We start from the raw sequence: 20359 nt of genomic DNA on the forward strand, positions 1-20359 counted from the left end.
GATATGAATCGTATTTCCGCAAATATTCCGTTTTTTTGTGAATTGGATGGTTGTACAATAAGCTTTTGAGTTTTGAATAGGAGTGTCTCCTCTGTTCCTGTTCCCTCCCCTCACCATGGCGGTGATCTCGTCGAAGCCTTGCAGGAACTCGACGATCTTGGACTTGTGCGAGGGCTCAACGCGGGCATAGCAGCAGGCCTTGCGGACTGCTTTTTTTTGCTCGTGGAGGGACAGATCGTCAAACTCACGGCCAGTGAAGGCTCGGCCAGTAGTGTCCTCATCCTCGGTGAAGATGCCAATACGACGGCAGATAGCCACAGCTGTTCCCTTGTTGTCACCTGGGAGGGAGGGAGAGAGAGAGTGAAGTATTGTTTTTTCTCCTCAATTTATTTCAGTCCTCTGAGACCACCAGAGTGAAATATAATGGAGGAAAGACAACCAACGGAGAAGAGGTAGATGGATGGAAACAGTGGGAGTGATAAAGGTTTTCCAGAACTCCTGGTTGGAGGATTCTTGGAAAAYCACCAGATTTTTGCAGTCCAGCATACTGACCAGTAATCATGATGACGCGGATGCCGGCAGCCCTGCACAGCTCGATAGCTCCAATGACCTCCTTACGAGGGGGGTCTAGCATGCCCACGCAGCCCACGAAGGTAAGGTCAGTCTGAGGACCACAGACAGAGAGAGAGAGAGAGGAGACGTAGGGTAAGCGCTTCGGATGAATTTAGAAATTCCAGTAGTACTGTTTGTATTTACCTAGTAACTCAGGAACCCCTTTATTTACCTGGAAATTAATACAGTAGGTACTTAAATCCGCCCCCTCCCRCCTKWCTCCTTTCTCACCTCGTAGTCGCCGAACTTGGTGGCGTCTTCGAGGTTCATCTCTTCTACGCGGAGGGGTGTGTCYCGGGTGGCCAGTGCCAGGCAACGCAGGGTGTCACGGCCGGTACCCCACTCCTTGATCACAGCCATGATCTTGTTCTTGACAGGCTCGGACAGGGGCACACGGGTAGTGCCAACACGCACATATGTACACCTCTCAATAACACCCTCGGGAGCGCCCTAGGGAGAGGGTGACGGAGGGAGGGAGAGAGAGAACGGTCAGGACTCAAGGAGCATTTTGGAACTTTATAAACAATCACTGCAAGATTGCTATAGAGATTATTGATATGACAACGTCACTGGGACCTTTACTCTGAGCATTTCCATAGAGACTGTTGCCGGTGTTCTCTCACCTTGACGAACATCTTGTTGCCGACAGCGGCCTTAGAGGACTTGGCTGGGGAGCAGAACACTGACATGGACTTCCTGTCTCTGGAGAACTCCAGGGTGAACTCCTTCTTCATCAGCTGCTTGATCACCTGGGAGAGAGACGGAGAGGACATGGGTTAGAGAGGGAGGGAGGAGAAGGTTTAGAAAAGGAGGCAGGCGTTAGAGAGGGAGAAATGGGAGGTAGGCTGGAGAGGGGAGGGAGGAACGAGAGGGATGAGATGGGGAGTAGGGGGAGAGGGGAGCCAGATGGAAAAGAGGGAGGTGAGAGAGGMTGGACTGGAGAGAGGGCAGAAAGGGGGAGGAAAGGTGGAGGGAGGGAGGAAGGAAGACTTACAGAGCAACAGGCGTTGGCTCTGTCGGGCTTGGACAGGCCGCGCACTTCAGTGTTGAACACGTTCATCTTCTCAACCAGGCAGCACAGAGCGGTCTCAGTGGCCTCGCCCACCTTCTCATAGATGCCCTTAGACTGCAGGAGAGAGGGAGAGGAGAAAGACACTATCAGATCTGGGCTAGACTAATACACATATCAGATCTGYGCTAGACTAATACACATATTAGATCCATAAAATAACAGCTACACATATACAGATACTGAGTGCTGACAAAGTACCACGCACACACATGCACGCACCCAAACTCACAAACACACACACATATAGAAAGCTTCTCCTTACATCGTTGTAGTCCAGAGAGGAGTCATTGCACAGAGCACAGATGGTGGACAGCTCCACCAAGCCATCATACTGGCCACACTTCACTAACGCACCGTTCTTAGTACTGAGAGAGATGGAGAAGACAGTAAGTCAGGTGTGTGTGTGTGTGTTTGTGTGTGTGTGTGTGTGTGTGTGTGTGTGTGTTTCCAGGCTATACTCACACTTCTCCCTCGGGAGTGTACTTGGAACCGGAGATGTCGAAAGAACCCAGAGAAACGCTATCTCCGTCCACTTTGTCAATAATGAACATCTGGAACCACATCACAAAGACACAACACACACTACTTAACTATGCACTTTAAAAAAGCCAACTGAACCAATTTCTTAATCAGCGTTATTTTGTGAGTTGGGTGGACTTTAGAAGGACAATAAATTGATCTAATGTGTGTGTGTGTGAGTAATTTTTGGAGTGACAAATTAATGTTTGCCTTTGGAAGGCAACAATGTATGTTGGGTCTGCTGCAGTATGTGCCAAATGTTGAGCATACTCACAATCCTATTGCAGTTGGCTGCCTTACAATTGTACGTTGAATCAACAGACTATGCTTGAGGTGAGCTTAATTTAAACAAGCTTGATGAGTAAAATTACAAAATGTATGTTTGCTCAAAACCACTGAAAACGAGAGCCATCATTATCCTATTTTCCAGCATGCTTTATTGCAGTTTGAATTTTAATACCTGTGTTTTTGCTTTCATCAAGTATTCATACCCCTTGACTTATTCCACCTTTTGTTGCTACAGCCTGAATTCAAAATGGATTAAATTGATTTATTTTCTACACAGAATACCCCATAATGACAAAGTGTAAACAGGTTTTTAGACATTTTTGTATTCGTCAATTTCGCACTAGCATTCTCCAGCCCTAACGCCATGTTCTAACATCAGCTCACTGGCGTTGTAGGGGAGGGGTGGCCATATTTGAGGTGTGTCCTTAAAAACACGTGCAAAAGTGACAATTTCATGCAGTGCTAATAAGAAGTTTTAAGACTCACTAAAGCAGGTCTTCGCAGTAATGCAGTTGATAATTGCATGGATTTTGAGAGCAGAAGTGCAGCCATGATGCACAGTGAGTGCCCATGGAAGAGAGATGTGATTTTATGCTGCTGAATCTAGTATTTAGAAACATAAACTATTGGTTTCTCTCCATTTCGTTTAATTAAGAACCAAGCATAGCCTACCCTTCCCTTAATCAAAGCTGGTTTAGCACCATCACATAGGTGCATACTTTTTATCCATTAACCAACTAGCCTATGAATAAGTTCGTTTTAAATGGTATACTGAGCATGCTTTGAAATATTTTAGAGGTTATTTTAGAGGCTTGTTTGAGTAGGCTGTCCATCCCCATTTTCGCGCTCATCGCCCAAATAACGTTACCAAAGACACCCGCGCTCCTTCAAACTATTCAACCCTCCTATAATGCCATATCAATGCTGTATTTTTTTCCCAGAATCTCCCTAGGACACAGGCAACGATACAATTGACAGGAGTCTAGTTTGTATATAGACGTGCGAATGTTACGCGTAAAGACATTTAGGCGTACCTGTGCAAACATGCCAAGGAATGAGATATGCGATTTATGATATCAAGCTTCTGACCCAATCCTTTTTAGAAATATTGTTGTTGGTATAAAAAGCAGGTTGATTGTGTTTTGTTTAATTTGATTGAAAAACAAACTTATTAGAAATATTCACATCCATGGGTTTATGGTGATGAAGTAAACTGCTACATGGCTCAAATGCAATGCAAATTTAATCTGCTATTTCCGGAGTGCAAATATGATCTGTAAYATGGTTCCATAATGTTTATAAACATGACATTTGCCAGTAGTATAATGGTGTGGACATTTCCCCTTTCTCTTTATATTGGATAGTTATCCAGCACCTGTGAAAAGTTTGGATGTGCATAAAACCCTCCATAGTCTAAGATGTATGTATTATGCCCACAGGGAGCAATTATGGTGCCTGTAACTGTATTTAGACATAGCTTATTTAAAATAAGTCGTCGTTTTGTTTTGATTAGAATTTGATTAAAATGATACACTGTCTTTTTAGGCCTTATCAATAGCCTAGTGAATTTAATCTAGTTTATGACTACCTTTGGCATGTCCAGGTCCAGACTGCAATTTATAGTAGGTCAAGAGCCCCTATATCAGTGCAAATGCTATAGCCTATTTAACAATGTATTTCCATACTAAAGCAATGCAATGCTTATATAAACAGTTCGACTGCAAATATGTTCAACGTATGAAATTAATCAAAATAGGTGATAACGGAGTAACATTCGAATTGGCGTTGATAACAACGCAATACACAAAAGACTGTCAATACACAACTTGAAGCGACCACATATTTAGCCATGGATCACGTTCTGATTGGCCAGCAAGCCTCGACACACCCACAACTGGTTTATTTATCAAAACCCAGCCCTTTCGCGCCGCCGCCAGCAACTGTGCCTGTAATTATGGTGGTGAAAATAGCACAAATATTTCTGACACACCCCTGAAACTATAGTGCTACTGTCAGTGCTTAGATTTACCACTGCGTTAGATTGTTGAAATAGAGCCCATCAACTCAATTTAATGTATTTTAAATTCAGGCTGTAACACAACAAAAATGTGGAAACAATCAAGGGGTATGAATACTTTCTTAAAGGCACTTATTGGTTGATTGGCTGATTACACAAATAATGTACACTGAGTGTACAAAACATGAGAAACACCTTCCTAATATTTAGTTGCACCCCCTTTTGGCCTCAGAACAGCCTCAATTTATTGGGGCATGGACTACAAGGTGTCGAAAACATTCAACAGGGATGCTAGCCCATGTTGACTCCATTGCCTCCCACAGTTGTGTCAAGTTGGCTGTACAGTATGTCCTTTGGGTGGTGGATCATGCTTGATACACGGGGAAACTGTTGAGCGTGAAAAAAAACAGCAGCGTTGCAGTTCTTGGCACACTCAAACCGGTGCGCCTGGCACCTACTACCATCCCCCGTTCAAAGGCACTAAAATCTTTAGTCTTGCCCATTCACCCTCTGAATGGCGCACGTACACAATCCGTCTCAATCCTTCTAAAACCTTTTCTACTCCCCTTCATCTACACTGATTTAAGTGGATTTAACAGGTGACATCAATAAGGGATCATAGCTTTCATACTGGATTCACCTGGTCAGTGTTCCTAATGTTTTGTACACTCAGTGTACATTTTCAGAAACGAATCCAATCTGTTAGTAGTTGGACGTTTTGCACCCGTTACTGAGCTGTCTGTTCCAGTGTATATGACTTAGGTAGTCTCATTAATCAGTCTTCCCTACCCCGGCAGTCATTCTCAATGCAGGTTGCAGGTGAATAAAAGTTCCAATTGCTGGATATCCTCACTCTGGATTCCAATAGGAATTACACATCACTTTGCAAGCCAGTATTGAGGTTTGAATCAACGTACAACTATAAGGCAACCAGCTGCATTAGGATTGTGTGTCTCAACATTTGATCAACAAAAATCCACATTTTTTTTTTTACAGTGTCTTGGATCTCTGATGTGTGTGTGTGTGTGTGTGTTTGAACGCACAGCGCACATGTGCATTTGTATGTCTTTGTGTTTGTACGACGTGTGTGTGTGTGTTTGTACGGCGTTTGTGTGTGTGTGTACGGCGTGTGTGTGTGTGTGTGTGTGTGTTTGTACGGCGTGTGTGTGTACCCACCTTGGTGACACACATCTGGTTAGTGGTGAGGGTGCCAGTCTTGTCGGAGCAGATGACGGAGGTGCAGCCCAGGGTCTCCACAGAGGGCAGGGAGCGGACGATGGCGTTCTTCTTGGCCATACGGCGGGTACCAAGAGCCAGGCAGGTGGTGATCACAGCAGGCAGACCTGGGAGGGACATAGAGGGGGGAGAAGGGGGACAGATGGTAGAGAGAGAGGGGAAAAGAGGGTTATTAGTTATGCAGTAAACCATGTTCGTGTTCTTGTGAATTGAAACCTCTCTTGAGACCTGAAGACTTCCATTAGTTTTGCTACATAGGCTTTAGCCCAGGTTAACACAGTCTTGAGGGTGATTGGTTGATTGACTTTTGTCCACTTTACTTTGACCCATCTAGACTTTTTAGATTAGATTAGTGCTAGTCCAGTATCAGTTGCTCACCCTCAGGAATGGCAGCCACAGCCAGGGCCACAGCGATCTTGAAGTAGTAGACAGCCCCACGGATCCAGGAGCCTCCATGGACAGGGTCGTTGAAATGGCCAATGTTGATCATCCACACGGCAACACAGATCAGGGAGATGACCTGTTATGGAATAGACAACCGCAGGTTGTCAGATAAAGCCTGGTTTAAAAATATATATAATACAATTGTCATCATTGCACTATTGGTTTCCTTACATTCTAAGTCTATGGACAAGGTATGACTTGGTTTTATTTCCCTGTCACTGTTTCCAAATGCTTACGTTTTACCGTTTGTGGCACGAATCCCACTGTCATTTTGTAATTTGGGTGAACTATCTCTTTAAGATGTATCAAATCAAAACGGGCAAAAATTGGCTTCTTGACCATTTTAAGGCCGTGGGGAAACTCATCTTGTCAAGTTGCAACAACTAAAGTAGTGTAGTGTAGTAGAATTGTAGTAGTAGTAGTAGTGTAGCTGTAGTAGTAGTAGTAGTAGTAGTAGTGTAGCAGCAGTAGTAGTAGTGTAGCAGCTGTAGTAGTAGTAGTAGTAGTAGTGTATTAATAGTAGTGGAGTAGTAGTAGTAGTGTAGCAGCAGTAGTAGTAGTAGTAGTAGTAGTGTAGCAGCAATAGTAGCAGTGTAGTAGTAGTGTAGTAGTAGTAGTAGTAGTAGTGTAGCAGCAGTAGTAGCAGTCTAGTAGTAGTGTAGTATAGCAGCAGTAGTAGTGTAGTAGTAGAGTGTAGCAGCAGTAGTAGCAGTGTAMTAGTAATAGTAGTAGTGTAGAAGCAGTAGTAGTAGTGGTGTAGTTGCAGTGTAGTGGTAGTATAGTAATAGTATTAGTAGTGTAGCAGCAGTAGTAGTAGTGTAGTAGCAGTGTAGTAGTAGTATTAGTAGTGTAGCAGCAGTAGTAGTGGTGTAGTAGCAGTGTAGTAGTAGTATAGTAGTAGCTGTCTGTCTCACCTTGGAGAGCTGCTCTCCGAACTCGTCCAGTTTGGCCTGCAGGGGGGTCTTCTCCTGCTCTGTCGCAGCCATCTGGTCGCGGATCTTCCCAATCTCTGTAGAGACACCAGTTGCCACGGCTARGCCGATAGCCTTGCCTGAAGCGATGTTGGTGCCCTTGAGGGACATACAGAGGGAGGGAAAGGGAGGGAGAGAGGTGGGAGAAGGAGAGACAGAAAGAGAGAGGGGAGAAGGAGATAGTGGAAAGAGTGAGAGGGGAAAAAGAGGGAGCAGTCAATGAATGGTTGTAAGGGTGGAGGAGATAGAGAGTAGAAGAGTGCAGGAGTGTGGAAAATGACAGTTAGATTGATGGAAAGATTCCGAGATGGAGGAATAGAAAGATAGATAGATGGATAAATATATAGGAGAGTCCCTCACAGAGAAAAGCATGTTCTTCTTGTCCTGGTTGACAGCTCTCATGTCTGGGACGGCATCGGTGTGCTTGATCACACTGACAGACTCACCTGAGCGAGGTGAGAGACAGAGAGGCAGATAGAGTGAGAGAGTTTTACAACAAAAACGTTTTACATGTATTTATAATAAGGCTGTCAAAAAAAGAAAAACATTTAATCAAGTTAACTCTCAGGATTTTATTGCAAATTCCAAATYTAATTTTACATTTTTTCATAAAAAAAACATTGCAAGAATATTGACGTCTTGATTTTGTCTAAAATAATGGTTCGCCAAATAGGTTTATTTTATTTTGGCCAAATTGACTGTACTGAACCTCAATGTCAACTTGTTTTTACATGGCATTGTAGATTTCAGCTGTATATGTTATGTATTTTGGATGTTTTCAGTGTATTTTCAATGCTTTCAGACAATGCGGGGGGGAAAAAGAGTGCACTAAAATGACAAAAAGTGAACTCGAGTTAACTGATTAAAACTCTGTCAGCCCTCGTTTATTTCCATTGTGGTCTTGTAAAGAGGGTTAAGACTCACAGACTGAGTTGATAATATCACTCACCAGTGAGGATGGACTGGTCAACCCGCAGAGTAGTAGAGTTTATTTTGACGAGTCTGATGTCAGCGGGGACTTTGTCACCAACTGGGAAAGAAAGAACAAACATACACAATTTCAGCTCCAAGTAGCTGTCTCAACTTCATGCATATACACACAAACTCAACTCCACGTCAGAGTTCATTTCACGTATGTTCAAACATAATTACCACATTGGAATTCACAGTCTTTATCACAATCAAGGTTTTCCCTGGTTAACATTGTGCTTAGTCTGACTTTTTACAGTGTATTCTGTCCAACGCACTGCTTTTTAACACTGTCAAAATATCACCATTTGACATCTTGACTCTTCAGTATGGCAAAGTAGAGAGAGAGAGGGTGTGAAAGAGAGAAGGAGAGAGAGAGAATTGATCATGGAGAAAAATCCCATCATCCAACTAGTCTTGACTCTCGAGGCTAAGTTTATTAACCACTACCAACKCAACAAAGCCTCAGGACAGCACTCAGACAGTCTGGTCCAACCACATTATAACCAAACAAAAATACAATTATATTACCTATTCGGAAAATATTTGTACTATTTACTCGTTGTAACAACACTGTACATAGTTAATAATATAACATTTAAACTTTTGCGTGTTTCACTTGAACTGTTTATTTGTGATTGCCAAAGCAAGTGACATACACAATGTAAAACATTGCTTCCCATGCCAATAAAGACCCAATGAATTGAAAGTACATGCCAATAAAGAGAGAGAGAGAGAGCCAATAAAGAGAGTGAGAGAGAGAGCCAATAAAGAGAGTGAGAGAGAGAGCCAATAATGAGAGTGAGAGAGAGAGCCAATAATGAGAGTGAGAGAGAGCCTGACGTGACTGACTAGTCTTAGAACTGTGGATGAATAGCAACACTGAAAGCTGACCCCACAGACAGACACAACGAGAGGGAGAGAAAGACAGAGGGCGATATGGAGCGAACAGGTGTATGGGAGAGGGAGAGAGAGAGAGAGAGAGAGAGGGTGTTAAGAGAGTGAGATAGATAGACATGTGTGAGTAGTAAGCACACACGTTATCGCTCTCTCAAATTCAACATCAAATTCAGATTGCTTTATTGGCATGAAATACAATTTGTAGATATTGCCAAAGCAGTATAGTGGTACAGCATTTCAGTACAATGAAATGAGGATAATGAAATACAGTTAATTTCAGTAGTAATAATAACAGTACATCTAATCATGTATACAGGTACAACATTACTGCTGTTGTATTGTGGAATCTTCGGTCAATTTTTTATTTTTATTAAATAAAAATAGGATTATAAAAAATAAAAATGGCTAATAAATAAACAACAAAATGTGTGGATGATGGTTACACTGTTTTACTGTCAATTACAGTATATACAATGTATTTAACTTTCTCTCTCGTTCTCTCTATACCTCCCTCTCTCTTACCCTCTGATTGCCTTAAAAGGACCCACTGTCTCAAGGACACAAGGGCAGCCACCCTCCCTCCCTTCTTCACACAATGACACTTAGTCATTGTCATACACTCTATCCCCCTCTCTCTCTCTTTCTTACCCTCTCAAATACACACGCGCACACTCGTTCACATGTCCAAGCCACACATCTAGTACATTGGTGCAGGTCCCGTGTGGCTCAGTTGGTAGAGCATGGCACTTGCAACGCCAGGGTTGTGGGTTCGAAAGAAAACATGTATGCACTCACTACTGTAAGACTCTTTGGATAAGAGCATCTGTAAAATGACTAAAATGTCAAATATAAATATAATGCATTAATTATAGTGTTTGTTCTTAGATCACCTGCTAAATTTGGAAATTGTGCCTGCAAATGAATAAGACGCATTAAACATTAAAATGCGCCCTTATTAGTCAAATCTGTCCTTGTATCTATACTTGGATCAGATTAGGCAACCCTAAACCTAACCTTAACCATTAGAGGGATAAACCAATCTGACCCAGGACCAGCCGCTGGTATACATCCCAAATATCACCCTATATCCTGCGTCAGTGGTTCCCAACCTTTTTCAGTTACTGTACCACCAACTGAATTTTTCTCTGTCCTGAGTACCCCTGAAGTACCCCCTCATGTGCATTTTACCAGTAGCCCTATGGTGTCATGAGTCTTCTCAAGTACACTCTGTGGATAAGCCAAGTACCCTCAGGGGTCCTGGGGCCTACAGTACATAGTGCACTACTTTTGACCAGAGCCCTATAGCTTTAAAGTGAATAGAGTGCCCTTTGCGATGTGTCTGTCAACCAGTAGACTGACAATATTCACTATGGGTATTAGGCCTTGTTTGTTTGTTGATTTATTTATTTATTTTTGGGGGCGGGGATAATAGCAAACCCTAAAGATGTGATGTCCATCTGAGAGGATTTGACAGATTCAAGCACTTTGACATATTTTGTGACAAATTGTAGAATTTGTGATAAAAGTTGTTGTAAAAAGGGCTATATGCTTTAATCTCCATACCTTCATCTCTGATAGGCCAGGTAGATTTTCTCTCGATTACATCAGATCTACATTCATTTTTAGTGGCTTGTGGGTATTGGGGCTAAGGGTCGACTTGGAACTGGGCCTACAACTCTTGGGCCGGCTGGGGTAGAAGTTGCCCTTGGGCACAGATCTGAATCTTACCGGACACCTCCACCACATCTCCAGGGACAATCTCCCTGGCCTTGATCATCTGGACGTTCTTCCTGTCCGACCGGTAAACCTTCCCCATCTCAGGTTCATACTCCTTCAGAGCCTCGATGGCGCTCTCTGCATTGCGCTCCTACAGGGCAACAATAACCCCACAGAACATCAGTTCCTCCTATTCCTCCTGACCTCCCGTCTGTAAAGCCTGACTTATGCCAATATGCCCACCCCCTACACCCGTCAACCCCCCCCCCCGCTAGCTCGTCCCATAACCCCCTATGTGTGAATCCTTGTGCATAGTTTCCAAATGACCACCACAAGCGCCAATATGGACCTGACTGCTTGTGGCTTGCAGGTAACCCGATCGTCCCTCTGTATTTTTACTGTGGGATTGGGGGCTGCTGCATTTCCCCCTATAACACCCCTCCCCCCACCCCGCGGTTAACACATTCTGACCCTGGGCGGGTAAACTAATGCATGTGATGTATTATGTGTGTGTGTGTGTGTTTCCACTAACTGACCTGCCAGACTCCAACGATGGCATTAGCAATGAGAATGAGGAGGATGACTAAGGGTTCCACAAAGGCTGTGACTGTTTCCTCACCTTCCTCAAACAAGGCCAGCACCTGAAAGCGAGAGATAGAGGGAGAGAGAGAATTTATGTTTATTGATAATGGAATGCATTTATATGACACTTGACAGTATGCACCTATATCAGAAACACTTTTTTTCCACTCTATGCCAGGCTTTTTTTGTCTGCGTGTCCGTGCACATGTGCATGTGTGATAGAGGGAGTTTTTGTGTGTGTGTTTCTTCACGTGTGTGTATGCGCTTGCGTGTATGTGAATGTAACGAGTTGTTGTCACTGGTCTGTTTAGGAAAGGGGCTGTGTTGACATGTACACAGATCAGTTCTGATCCACTGAAGCAGAGTGAGAAGCAATCTAACCCACAGAGAGAGACAGATATCCCTCCATTATTGTATACAGCCATCCATTATTCTTTATTCCCTATTCCTTTGTCCAAACCATCCTCTTTTACCTTCTTCCATTACCTCTCCCTTCTCTACTCTGTTGTTCCTTAGTGCAAAGATTTCATTCTTCCATCCTCTTTCTCTCTCTCTCTTTCTTTCCTTCTTTCTTTCTTTCTTTTGCTTGCTTGTTTCTTTCTTTCTTTTCTTATTTCTATCCATGTATTCTCTTATTCCCTCTCTTTTAAGATCTCTATATCATTCATCCTCTCTGTCTTCTCTATTCTAAAAGATACTGCATTGAAATCCATTGTAGCCTCCTCACACGTACCATACTATCATAGAACCCTTCCATTCCAAACAAAAGTTCATTTGAAAGTACATGAAAAACATTACAACAATATTGCCAATGCGTTTATATATTTAAACAGTATATTCACTTAATAATATGTCATTCATAAATGCATAATATAATCATTACAGTGTCTTCCTCAACCATATACTGTTATGTACCTATCATCTATCGGTTTGTTTGTCTTCGTAACAATCAATGCCATTGTGCAATACTATCTCTCTCTCGCCGGCAATCCTTCGTTCCTTTCATCCCTGACCTTTGTGGTAGGATACAGTTTCTCGGCCTGGCTTGAGACTTTCTTAAAATAACGCGGCCTCTCTCCCCTCGCGCCCTCTTGTCACACACATACACGCACGCACNGTACGTGAGTGTAACGAGTTGTTGTCACTGGTCTGTTTAGGAAAGGGGCTGTGTTGACATGGACACAGATCAGTTCTGGTCCACTGAAGCAGAGTAAGAAGCAATCTAACTCACAGAGAAAGAGAGATATCCCTCCATCCCTCCATTATTGTATACATCCATCCATTATCCTTTATTCCTTATTCCTTTGCCCAAACCATCCTCTTTTACCATCTTCRGTCTCTCCCTTCTCTACTCTGTTGTTCCTTAGTGCAAAGATTTCATTCTTCCATCCTCTTTTCCATTTCTTTCTTTCTTTTTCTTACTTTCTTTCTTTCTTTCTCTCTCTCGCTTTCTTTCTTTCTTTTTTGGTTGTTTGTTTCTTTATTTTCTTCTCTATCCATTTATTCTCTTATTCCCTCTCTTTTAAGATCTCTATATCATATGTCTTCTCTATTCTAAAATACACTGCATTGAAATCCATTGTAGCCTACTCACACGTACCATACTACCATTGAACCGTACCATTCCAATAAAACCTCATTTGAAAGTACATGAAAAACATTACACTGATATTGCCAATGCATTTATATATTTATACAGTATATTAACTATATATTATGCATTTATTAATGACATATTACTATCATTACAGTGTCTTCCTCAACCATATACTGTATGTACCTATCATCTGTTTGTTTGTCTTTGCAACAAACAATGCCATTGTGCAATACTATCTCTCTCTCGCCGGCAATCCTTCGTTCCTTTCATCCCTGACCTTTGTGGAAGGATACATTTTCTCGGCCTGGCTTGAGACTCTCTTAAAATAACACGCTCTCTCTCCCCTCGCGCCCTCGCACACACACACACACCACGCACACACACAGTACATCGCACACACACACACACCATTCTTTCTAAGGCCATAATGACAGCTGGACAGGGACAGAGTGTAAAGGGTTGGGGGGGTTAAACATTGTGTCACCCCCCTACCCCAAAACAGATTTGAAAAGAGAGAGTGAGACAGGAGGGTGGAGGGGAGACAACAGTGAAATTAAATAGTGAGAGAGAGGGATGGGGGAGGGATTCCTAGAGTGAGTGAGCGAGTGTGTGCGTGAGTGAGTGAGTAAGCGAGGGAGGGAGAGCGGGAGGACATCAATCCATATGAAATATAACCTGACGGGTCACAGCATGTGTTCTGTGTGTGTGTACGCAAAGCATAATTGACCTGTGTGTGTACAGTATGTGTCTTTCATTGTGCAGGTATGTAACCTTGTGTGTGTGTTAGCTGTCAGTGTCCTCTCAGGGCCTCTGCCACCACACACAGCTGCTACGCTGAAACATTTACCCATCCTGCGCTGGGGTAAGGAGAGGACGTGGAAGGAGGAAATTGACGGGAAGTGACTTCACAGTGACCTTACAGGTGCTAACACCAACAAACACATACAAACGTCCAAACCTATCGACCTGTAATGACCCTACCCCACTTGTGGAGATCTGAGAAGACTCAATAGGTATTATCAATACATGAATATCTTCCCCTTGCTCTAATTACACCAATCATTGAGGAGCAGACCAGATGACATCACTTTGTCTTATACCAATGAAGCTAGGAACAGAACATCTAAAGTCATTCCCCATTCTAACGCAGCAATGAATCTAGCGACTAGGAGGTCATGTCTTTACCTTGTCTTGTGTCATTACCCTGCAATCTTTCGCCTGTAACCCATAGCAATATCTATACGCCATAGTCGGTCAAAATCAGTGACAACATTTTGTCTACTTACAAAAGAGATGCAGGCAGCCAGCAGCAGGATTCTGACCAACAGATCCTCAAACTGCTCTACGACCAACTCCCAGATGGTCTTACCTGAGAGAGAGAGAGAGAGAGAGAGGCAGATAGAGAGAGGCAGAGAGAGAGAGAGAGAGAGAGAGGCAGATAGAGAAGGGGGGCAGATAGAGAGAGGCAGAGAGAGAGAGAGAGAGAGAGAGGCAGATAGAGAGAGAGAGAGGCAGATAGAGAGAGAGAGGCAGATAGAGAGGGGGGAATGAGAATAATTTCAGTATGTGTGTGTGTGGATCTGTGTGTGTTGGTAGGAGTATATTAGCACAAAACAACAATAAAAAAAACTGCCAAATGAAATCGCAATACTACTATCTCACGATTGTTTTGTGTGGTTACACATGCAGACAAATCAGACCTAAAGAGGAGTGCACTCTTCAAGACACTTGCCAACATCATGCAATGTGGAAACCAACAGAAATGTTCCCTAGCAACGTGCATGCCCGACCGACCACCTGAGGATCTGTCTTTTTCAGCCCCTCCGTATGAGGGGCGCAAAACCTTTTCACTTAAATCTCACTCGATTGATTGTTTTCATTTTACTCCTGCGATTCTTTCATAGTCTTGCTTGTGCCTGTCTTTTTTCCCCCCGTTATGACCGCAGATACATTGGCGTTCCGTTGAATCTATAAGAACGCTAAAGCTTCGTCTCGACACTTACAGTACCAGTCAAAAGATTGGACACACCTACTCATTCCAGGGTTTTTCTTTATTTTTACTATTTTCTGCATTGTATAATAATAGTGAAGACATCCAAACTATGAAATAACACATATGAAATCATGTAGTAAGCAAAAACAAATCAAATCTAAATCTATTTTATATTTGAGATTCTTCACCCGTTTGCCTTGATGACAGCTTTTGCACACTCTTGACAAAGCTATCATCAAGCGTAAGATCCCCATGCCAAAGCCAAGAGTCGACTGGAGTGGTGTAAAGCTCGCCGCCATTGGACTCTGGAGCCATGGAAACGCATTCTCTGGAGTGATGAGTCACGCTTCACCATCTGACAGTCCAACTGACGAATCTGGCTTTGGCGGATACCAGGAGAATGCTACTTACCCAAATGCATAATCCCAACTGTAAAGTTTGGTGGAGGAAGAATAATAGTCTGGGGCTGTTTTTCATGGTTCGGTCCCCTTAGTTCCAATGAAGGGAATCCTTAACTCTACAGCATACAATGACATTTTAGACGATTCTGTGCTTCCAACTTTGTGGCAACAGTTTGGGGAAGGCCTTTTCCTGTTTCAGCATGATAATGCCCCTTTGCACAAAGTGAGGTCCATACAGAAATGGTTTGTCGAGATTGATGTGGAAGACCTTGACTGACCTGCACAGAGCCCTGACCTCAACCCCATCAAACACCTTTGGGATGAATTGGAACACCCACTGCGAGCCAGGCCTAATCGCCCAACATCAGTGCACAACCTCACTAACTCTTGTGGCTGAATGGAAGCAAGTCCCCGCAGCAATGTTCCACCATCTAGTGGAAAGTCTTCCCAGAAGAGTGAAGGCTGTTCTGGCAGCAAAGAAGGGACCAACTCCATATTAATGCCCATGATTTTGGCATGAGATGTTCAACGAGCAGGTGTCTACATACTTTTGATCATGTAGTGTATGTCTGGTCTCGCAAACAAGTAGGTGTAATCTAGAGCCAAGCGTGTTGATTTATAATCCAAGGGTATCCTGCTATTGATACACTTGTTGATTTATGCAAAATAAAGTGACAACAACAAGTAATTAATGAAGGGGCCTCCCGAGTGGCGCAGTGGTCTAAGTGGTCTAAGTGCTAGCTGTGCCACTAGAGATTCTGGGTTCGAGTCCAGGCTCTGTCGCAGCCGGCCACGACCGGGAGGCCCATGGGGCGGCGCATAATTGGCCCAGCGTCATCCGGGTTAGGGAGGGTTTGGCCGGCAGGGATGTTCCTGTCACATCYTGCACTAGCGACTCCTGTGGCGGGCCGGGCGAAGTGCACGCTGACACGGTTGCCAGGTGTACGGTGTTTCCTCCGACACATTGGTGCGGCTGGCTTCCGGGTTGGATGGGCATTGTGTCAAGAAGCAGTGCGGCTTGGTTGGGTTGTGTTTCGGAGGACGCATGGCTCGATGAGCGATGAGACAAGACTGTAACTACTACCAATTGGATACCACGAAAAAAAGGGGTGAAAAATACAACAAAAAACAACAACAACAAAATATGTAATTAATGAGGCAGTCTAGACAGCGCAGGTGTTTGGTTGTTGCAGCCCTGTCTCTCCCCTATATGTAACTCTGTGTTGTTGTATGTGTCGTACTGCTTTGCTTTATCTTGGCCAGGTCGCAATTGTAAATGAGAACTTGTTCTCAACTTGCCTACCTGGTTAAATAAAGGTGAAATAAATAAAAWATATATATATATGTTAATGTGTAATATATGCAAATACACCCAGTGTATTTATGCAAATTAGGCACATATACGTTCCCTTATTTTAACACACAAAAAAATTGCTGATATAATAAGAAAATGTATATATGAGTGCACCCCAAAAATTGGGACATTCTACAATAAATTGAACACCTAAATAATAAAAATGTATCAGGATTAGGCATAAAGTTAGAAGTGTGGTTAAGATTAATGTTACGTTTAGGGTTAGGTTTAAAACACAGGAGGCTGCTGAGGGGAGGAAGGCTCATAATAATGGCTGGAACGGAGTGAATGAAATGGTATCAAAAACATGGAAACCGTGTGCTTGATGTGTTCAATACCATTCCATTTATTCTGTTCCAGCCATCACTATGAGGCGATTTTCCCCAATTGAGGTGCTACCGGCCGCCTCTGGTTTAAAATCAGATTTTTAGAAGAGAAATTGTAGAAATAGGTGGGGTTTATGACTTTGTGACTGTGTTAACTAGTAATAACCCAACTTAAGTTTTTACTTCTGGGTTTTTGAGGTTTTGTGTGACAGATGGGATGGGTAAGTAAGGACACAGATCTGTGCATAGGAAGATCCTCTTCTTTCAGGGTTATGACAAGTTTGACAAGAAGAGCAATCCCATTCACATCCTGCCCTTCCTTCTCTCTGAAGTGTGTGGCCACTCCCTGTCAAGCATCGGATTGGATAAGAAATATGGCTYCTCTACACCAACCAATCCAATGATTTTAAACCCTAGAGGGGGCGTATACAGAGATAAATGGGCGAATCGGAATGTCTGGAGGGTTTGTGATGACAGATGTCACGATGGCACGACTGACAGGAAGTCCATCATCCCAGGCAGGAAGCAGAACAACAGGTGTGTATGTGTGTGAGATGGTGGCAAGAAATAAAGAGGTAGTGTGACTGATGGGATGTGTAACCTCCTGGACATTGGGACAGAAATAGGAGTGTGTGTGCAGACCGACCACAGACAGGTGTGTGAGGGGCAAAGATAACGTTGGGAACTCACCAATCTCAGCTGGCAGCTCTGTAAAAGGGGAAAGCAAGGGACGGGAGATTATTATCATAGCATTGCTATTTGCTACTAACATTGCTAATTGAGATCAGCATTAGGCCTACTACCTCTAACTTTGATAGCAGAAATGCTAATTATACACTGTCATTAAACGTAAAGGACCAGATTTACTAAGCCTTTGTTTCCACCGGTTTAACGGTCAGATCAGGTCATTCAAAATACAGGTGCAAACTTTTGCACTTGATACAAATGCCTGTAAGTAATTAGCTAAAAACCTTTACTTAGCTCATGTCATCCACCTTTTGATTGATAACTTACGTCAGGACTGAAATCTCTCTGAACTCATTTAAAATCTTCAAATTATGCAAACAACAAAAACGTGAACAATCCGAAGAACTGGTATTGCACAACTGTGATTCTACTTTATTTCTAAAGGGTCAAACTAAGTGGTTTTCTTTAGCAAACATTTGCAAACAAGTGTTAGGGCCTTGGTTTGTCCCAGGTCGGCCCTACAGTAGCCATAGCAAACCGCTGTCCTTCTCACTGACCTCTGATTGGTTAGCCTTGAGTCTGTCGTTGCTTTTTATTGGCTGGATGAGATAATGACTATACCAATGCTTCATATCATGATTTAAGCATGGATGACCAAGAAGAAACATTTTTGTAAAAAAATATTATCGTAAGCCTCGTAACTTTACTTTTGCCTCAGTATATCAAGTCTGATGCTTAGCCACTCAATGCTATTATTAAGTGTGCTAACTGCAAATACACTAAACTAAAAGGACTGATACAACAGTTATGCAAGTAGAAGTCGTCATGAACTTCTGGAATCCAACCAACCACAATAGAGAGCCTGTACTGGACTGATCACAAACTACACTACCCAAGCATCCTTTGGTGCCGCTGACCTTCAAATGGCATCTGCCGCACCATCACAAGGTCACGTGAACCATTTTGGTTGCCGCGCGCCAATGTGTCAGTCAGCCAGCCAGCCAACAGCCAATCACAAAGAGTCAACATCCGACCTTCCCCTCTTCATAACCAAAACAAAGACTAACTATTGTCCAAGCTAGTGGAACACCTGTTACTGTCTGTATGTATGTATGTCTGTCTGTCCCTCCATCGCATTCATCCTTTCCACAGCATTTAGGACCAATGAACCCCATTTTGGGTCTGAACCTCTACACCCAACCAGATCATCCTCCTTTTTCTCCTCCTCTTTCTCCTCCTCACCATCATCTTTCCAACAAGCCCTATCCCTCCTCTTATCCACCTCCATGTCCCTCTGTCCATCCCTTGGTTTCTCTATCCTTTTCCATCAATCCATCCATCCATCCATCTCAGTCTCTCTTTCTCACCATTGTGACCATATCTGGCCAGGTTCTTCTTGAACTGTTCTGGTGTGAGGCCGGTGGTCTGGTCGACACCAAAGTATGACACGACCTCTTCCGGGCTCTTTTGCGTGTGCATTCTCCATCCTCACCAAACAGGAGACGCTTCAGAAGAAGAGAACAAAACAAAGACACGTTTAGGACACGTCTATCCGGTAATGCGTGGCTTGGTGCAGTAGGTAGTAGGTAGTTCTCCAGTTATGAGGTTTTACACCAGAGAATATTTGTTACCACACCACTTTATAAAGTGGGATTGGATAAATGTCTCACACCCTTACCTTCTCTTCGTTTCTTCCCTCTCTCTCTCTCACAACTCTCTCGCTCCACCTCTCCGGCAAACTGAGCCCTGGACTGACAGAAAGTGCAACCTGGCACAGGCTCTAAAAGTTTTATACAGACACAAAGTGGTGCGATTGGTGCTCTCTCACCATGCGCCTGCACCGCATTGGCTGAGGGGAGCAAAGGTGGGTGGGCCGGAGGGTCCTATGGGGGGGGGGGGGGGTCAGGTGAAAGAATTGGCACCAACTGCAGAGGGGGTCGCTGTCTGCCGTCAACTGAAAATAAGATATGTTTTTGGATCGAGCATGGTCAGTAGAACAGGGAGGGGAGATAGAGGCAGGGGTGCTTTGAATGAGAGGTAGGGGGCATTGAATGATGGGTCGCCAGTGTGGCAGATAGGACAAAGGGGGGGGGGGGTACAGAGAGAGAGGTAGATAGAGAGAGAGAGGGGGTACAGAGAGAGAGGCAGACGATAAAGAGAGGGGGGGGGACAGAGAGAGAGGCAGATAGAGAGAGATGGGGGACGAGAGAGAGGGGACACAGAGAGAGGCAGATAGAGATAAAGAGAGAGAGAGGGGACAGAGACTAGAGAGTTTAAACTTCCTTAATAAGCACAATATCTTGAGTAAAAAACTAATTTAATTTATACCAAAACATCGCACAACCGATCAATTTCCACCCTAAACATCCTGATAGAATACATGTCCACCACAATAAGACCAAAGTGTATGCTCGCTTTATTGACTTCCAAAAGTATTTTTAGGGGCAAAACGTATGACATAATTAAATCAAATGGCACAATAATATGGCATTTAGGTGGGGAAACAGGTGCAGCATCAAAATTGCAAGAGAAAACATTAATTCTTTTAACCAGGGACAGGGCCTTTGCAAGGGTTTCAATCTCAGCCCCACGCTCTTCAATATTTACATCAATGAATTGGACACTATTCTAGAAAAATCCTCAGTCCTTGGTGTTAGTCTCCACAATTAAGAGGT

The 20359-nt window shown here is 43.4% G+C and overlaps 1 protein-coding gene across 1 annotated transcript in view; it reads right to left on the reverse strand.

Moving 5' to 3' along the window:
* LOC111981689 (sarcoplasmic/endoplasmic reticulum calcium ATPase 1) overlaps positions 1–19170 on the reverse strand; it is a 28925-nt gene extending 9755 nt beyond the window's left edge. Inside the window, 18 exon segments of the mRNA XM_024013093.2 lie at positions 115–338; positions 553–664; positions 844–1062; positions 1236–1361; positions 1607–1738; positions 1947–2049; positions 2147–2235; positions 5685–5851; positions 6123–6264; positions 7103–7258; positions 7520–7605; positions 8109–8189; positions 10757–10895; positions 11281–11385; positions 14210–14292; positions 17688–17705; positions 19052–19151; positions 19153–19170. Of these exon segments, the coding sequence (XP_023868861.1) occupies positions 115–338; positions 553–664; positions 844–1062; positions 1236–1361; positions 1607–1738; positions 1947–2049; positions 2147–2235; positions 5685–5851; positions 6123–6264; positions 7103–7258; positions 7520–7605; positions 8109–8189; positions 10757–10895; positions 11281–11385; positions 14210–14292; positions 17688–17705; positions 19052–19151; positions 19153–19170 (2100 nt within the window).
* Positions 19171–20359: the final 1189 nt, after the last annotated feature.

Source organism: Salvelinus sp. IW2-2015, linkage group LG20 (genome assembly GCF_002910315.2).
Source record: "Salvelinus sp. IW2-2015 linkage group LG20, ASM291031v2, whole genome shotgun sequence".
In the NCBI taxonomy this organism is placed as follows: Eukaryota; Metazoa; Chordata; class Actinopteri; order Salmoniformes; family Salmonidae; genus Salvelinus; species Salvelinus sp. IW2-2015.